This window comes from Lipotes vexillifer, unplaced genomic scaffold, assembly GCF_000442215.2.
Source record: "Lipotes vexillifer unplaced genomic scaffold, Lipotes_vexillifer_v1.1 scaffold469, whole genome shotgun sequence".
Classification (NCBI taxonomy): Eukaryota; Metazoa; Chordata; class Mammalia; order Artiodactyla; family Lipotidae; genus Lipotes; species Lipotes vexillifer.
The window spans coordinates 2,717,465-2,722,475 of record NW_006788006.1 but is presented as its reverse complement, the minus strand read 5'-3'; the positions used below and the strand labels follow the sequence as shown (position 1 = coordinate 2,722,475).

The window sequence follows — 5,011 nt, the reverse complement described above, 5'->3', positions numbered from 1 at the left end:
TCCCCAGTGTCTGGGGCCCGCCATGGCCACGCCCCCACGGCCGCGGCCCCTTCCGGACCACGCTCCTTTTCTTGTTCTGGCTCCGCCCTGACCCCGCCCAGGCCCCGCCCTGGGGCACCACAGGGTTGGAGACTCTCATAACTCCCACCTACCTACCCCAGTCCGAGGCTGCGTCCTTTCCCGTCCTCTGCCGCGTCCTTTCCCGTCCTCTGCCTTACTGTCTCCCCCCAACGCCTCCCTGTTCCCCTCCAGGTACGCCCCAGAATCCCTCTCGGACAACATCTTCTCGCGCCAGTCGGATGTCTGGAGCTTCGGGGTCGTCCTGTACGAGCTCTTCACCTACAGTGACAAGAGCTGTAGCCCCTCAGCCGTGAGTCGGCACCCCTGGATCCCCAAGACCCTCCACCCCCCCAACCCCTTCCTGGCCAACACCCGTCCTGTTTATGCCCGCGTCCCTCTCTTGCTCAGGGTCCCCTGGTCCCAGCATTAGAGGCTCCAGTAAGACCCCTTTTCACTATGGCTGACCCCCACCTCCCACACCACCACAGGCAGCCCCTCCCCCATGCATCACAGACAATTCATCCTCCTCCATTAAGGAGGGCCCCTTCCCCCACCAGGGGTGGGTGATTCCCTTCTTCCCTTCACTGTGGCTGACCGCCACATCACGGGCGGCCACTCCCCCTTCCATCATGGATGGCTCCTCCCCCACCTCGGGCCCTCCCCCTTGGCTCCAGGAGTTCCTGCGGATGATGGGATGTGAGAGAGATGTGCCAGCCCTCTGCTGCCTCCTGGAGCTGCTGGCCGACGGCCAGAGGCTGCCCGCACCTCCTGCCTGTCCTGGTGAGGTGAGCACTGGAGGGCCTGCCTCAGTTTCCCACTTTGTAGATTCACCAGGGGACCTGGGCAAGCCTGCTGGTCCCTCTGGGTCTCTCCACCACAGACATCTCTTGATTGAGAGCAGGGACCAGAGCATGAGGCTGAAGGGGATTTCTGGCCTCTACTTTGCTGCTCTCTCACTGTATGGCAAGTCACAAACACTTTCAGGGCCTCAGTTTACCTGTCTCCAAAATGGGAATAACAATGCCTTATAGGGTGGGAGAGGATCAGATTAGCTAACATCTCTCCATTGCTCAGCTCTGAGCCTGGCATACAGTCGGTGCTCAGTAAATGATGGTGGCTCTTACAGTTTCTCATCACAGCTTTTGTGGAAGTGTCTGACATGTGGTTGGTTATTCACAAATTAATCTGTTCAGGCCACAAACATTTATTGAGCGCTGACTGTGTGCTGGCTCTGTGCTGGGTGCTGGGGACCCAGCAGGGGACAGAAGAGATACTACCCCTCCTCCCTGTAACCGGCAGACGCTAACAAGAACATTCTGGTGGTGATCAATGTCTGGAAAGAGATGGGGGTGTGTGTGGTCAGGGATGGCTTCTTAGAGGGGGTGAAGGAGGAAGAGGATCTTACCCATGGGGAAAGCTGGGAGAGGGCATTCTCCGTGGAGCACACAGCAGGTGCAAAGGCCCTGAGGTGGGAATGAGTTTGGTATATTTACAAAATGAGATGGGGGCAGATGTGGCTGCATGGAACAAGAGAGGAGGTGATGGAGGTGATGGTAGAGGGAGGGAGGCAGGGGAAGTGATGAAATTTTGTTCTAAGATCCATAGGGAGCCATGGGAGGCTTTGGAGCAAGGGAGGGATGGAGTCTAATTTCTATTTTAAAACTGTGAACAGGAGTCATGTCCTTCCTACCACTCACATGTGACCCTGTTGTCTCTTCCCACCCCCTCAGGTTCATGAGCTCATGAAGCTGTGCTGGGCCCCTAGCCCACAAGACCGGCCACCATTCAGCACCCTGGGCCCCCAGCTGGATGCACTGTGGAGTGGAAGCCAGGGATAGTGTCCAGAGGCATGAGACCCTCACCTGCTTGTCTAGAGGGAGAACCCCATTCTCTGTCTTTTTTATATGTCCTGCACACAGACCTCTGGGTTCTGGTCTCCATGGACTGGCTGTGTGACATTGATCAGGGACCTACCCCTCTCTGGACCTCCCGCTTCAGAGACACCCTCATGGGGCAAATGACATTGCACTTGGGGGAGCACCCCTGGCTTGTAGAGCAACAGCAGCCTTGTAGCATTGGGAACTTGTAAAGATTCAAGACAGACGCAATGGTGGGGTCTACTGAGCGCCCCCCCCCCAGAATTGAGGGACCAGAGTTAAGTCCCCCCGATCTTCTCAACCTCTCAGGGCCTGGCCTGGAGCTTCCTGTCTCATTTCCAGAGGAGACATTATATAGCTTTAAATATGTGATCTCAGGTTTCTATTCCCCACTCCCTCTTTAGCTGGAGGAAGCCAAGGACAAGAGAGCTGCCCTGGCTGAAAATTCACTTTTTTGGGGGAGTCTGTGTGACTGTTTAGAATTGTGTAAGAGACCAGGAGAAGCTGATGTCCCACTCCACCCTAACTGAACCTGAGTGTCCCAGGGCTTCATTTCCTCCCTGTACGCTGGGGCCCTTTCTGTCTGGACCAGAGGGTCACATAACTGATGACAATGGAGCCTAACAGGAGTTTTTCGGCGGGTGAAGGAAAGAAAGGCATTCTTGGCAGAGGGAACAGCATGGTGAAAGGAGGAGGCTCAGAGTACAGAGGTTAAGAGCATAGGTGTTGGAGCCCATGGTTCTGCCACTTATTTGCTGTGTGATGGTGGGAGAGTTGCTTCCTCTCTCTGGGCCTCAGTTCCATCCTCTGTATAATTGGCAATAGTGTTGGCCTTTGGTTATACAGAATCAACTTCTGGAGGCTTGTGAGAAGCCATCTTGTGCAGGTTAAGCTTACCCCACCACTCCTTCACACCAGTCTGCAAGGTTTTTCTGCCACTTTTTGCCTCCCTGGAAAACTCTTATTCATCTCTCAGAACCCTAGCTATCACCTCCTTGCAGCGTTCCCTAGCGTTCTCCCACCACTCCCAGTCAGCCCTGTACTTCTGATCCTAGGACTGGGGTGGTGTCTGCGTCCAGCTCCATCTCTTCTGACGTGGAGGCTCCTTGGGGGCTGGGCTGGGCACAGAGGGAACTCTGGGAGTATTTGTTGAATGAATAAAGAAGTTCAGTGAAAAGGATGGTTTGTTGCTGGACTTGGGCAATGGGGATCCTTGGGGGGGTGTGAGCCGGGGAGGAATGTGCTTAGGGCTGGGGGATAGAGACCCCTGGGGGCCACAATGGGAGCCTCAGGGCAGGCTGGGGGTGGAGGGACAGGAGGATGGGGCCCTCGAGGACAGAAGCCCTCCCCCCAGCCCCAGCTGCTGGCCTTGTCACTGTCCTGGGGGAGCTGATTACAGGCTCTTGGTGGGTGGAGGGAACAGACTGCTCTAGTGGGGGCCAGAGAGCAAGGCCTGGTTGGGAGGGTTAGGCTATGGGGAGGGGTCCAACATTAGTGGGGGCCAAACCAGTCCCTCGTTTGCTCCTTAGCACTGCTGGAAAGATTTGGAGAGTGACAGAGACAGAGAGAGAAAGGCCAAGAGAGACTCAAGAGAGAGACAGAGATCTCTGTGCCTACTGTCGTAGCCTGCTTTGGTGAAAAGGGGGAGGGGCTGCAAGGCAGGGTTTTCAGCTCAGGGTCTCACCCACGTTGGGTTGAGTAACCTCCCTTTCTGCCTTAGTTTCACTCCTTGGTAAAACTGGCACCCAGACTGGCACCCGGTAGAGGCCCTCCATCCCCTGCCCAACCCAAGGAGACCCTGATGTGGGAGAGGCAGAACCGACCAAGACTCGCAGCCCCAGGGCCCATCCTCTTGTGACCTTGGGCAAGTGTGGGGGACCTCTCTCTGAGCCTCAGTTTCCTTATTTGTCCACTAATAAGGACAACAAGGTTCTGAATGGCCCTGGTCTCAGTTGGCTGGATGCCCACTGCCACCATCCCATGGAATTATTATTTCTCAGTTTATCTATTTCTCCTCTTTAAAATGGTTAAAAAATAAAGACTCCTCAACCAGTGGTCCCCCTGGGAGAGATACGCCCAAGGCCCTGGCCCAGGGAGAGAGACCACGGCTGTTTTGTATGGATCTCGGCCTATCAATAATCAATGTTGGGCTTCCCTGGTGGCACAGTGGTTAAGAATCCGCCTGCCAATGCAGGGGACACGGGTTCGAGCCCTGGTCTGGGAAGATCCCACATGCCGTGGAGCAACTAAGCTCAAGCGCCACAACTACTGAGCCTGCCCTCTACAGACCGCGAGCCACAACTACTGAGTCCATGCACCACAACTACTGAAGTCTGCGCGCCTAGAGCCCGTGTTCTGCAACAGGAGAAGCCACTGCAATGAGAAGCCCGTGCACCGCAATGAAGAGAAAGCTGCCGCTCACCGCAACTAGAGAAAGCCCGCACACAGCAACGGAGACCCAATGCAGCCAAAAAATAAAATAAAATAAAAATAAATTAATTAATTAATTAAAAAAATATCAATGTTGTGGCTGGACCGGCCCTTGAGTTCTTATTATGATTGAAAGATGCCATTCAGCAATAACCATCAGGAAACTTTGAGAAAATAAAGGTTTATTACTTATAAATTACACAGCACACCTGGAAATTACACAGCACTCCCGGGGCCACAGAGCAAGGTCCTGGGTAGAGAGAGCAGTGTGGGTCTGGGGTCCTGCTTTCATTGGGGTCAAGGGTGGGAGCCTAAGAGTTCGTGGGCTCACTCTTTATTGGTGAATTTAACATAGGTTGGAATTTAAAGCATAAGAAGAGAAAACAAAACAAGCAACCAAGTGGCCCAAGTGGTAAGTGACTGAAATCAGCTGAGATGTGTAAAACAAAGGTGCCTCAGCCGGAGGAGGTGGCCTGACCCTTTACCTAGTCACGTTTATTGGGGAGCCATCTATGAAGCCAATGCCTCCGCAATCAAAGGTTGTCAGGCACTCATATCATAAAAAAAAGGAAACCCAACTATCAGGGGTTCCAGTATGTTTGCCCTGACCCTGCCCTTGACCTTCTCCCTGGACCATCCTGCAG

The 5,011-nt window shown here is 54.2% G+C and overlaps 1 protein-coding gene across 1 annotated transcript in view; it reads left to right on the top strand.

Moving 5' to 3' along the window:
- Window positions 1-1,898, top strand: part of JAK3 (Janus kinase 3) — a 12,549-nt gene extending 10,651 nt beyond the window's left edge. The window contains exons 21-23 of the mRNA XM_007461030.1: window positions 253-370; window positions 735-845; window positions 1,791-1,898. Coding sequence (XP_007461092.1) covers window positions 253-370; window positions 735-845; window positions 1,791-1,898 — 337 coding nt within the window. The remainder of the gene's footprint in view (window positions 1-252; window positions 371-734; window positions 846-1,790) is intronic.
- The last annotated feature ends 3,113 nt before the right edge of the window (window positions 1,899-5,011 follow it).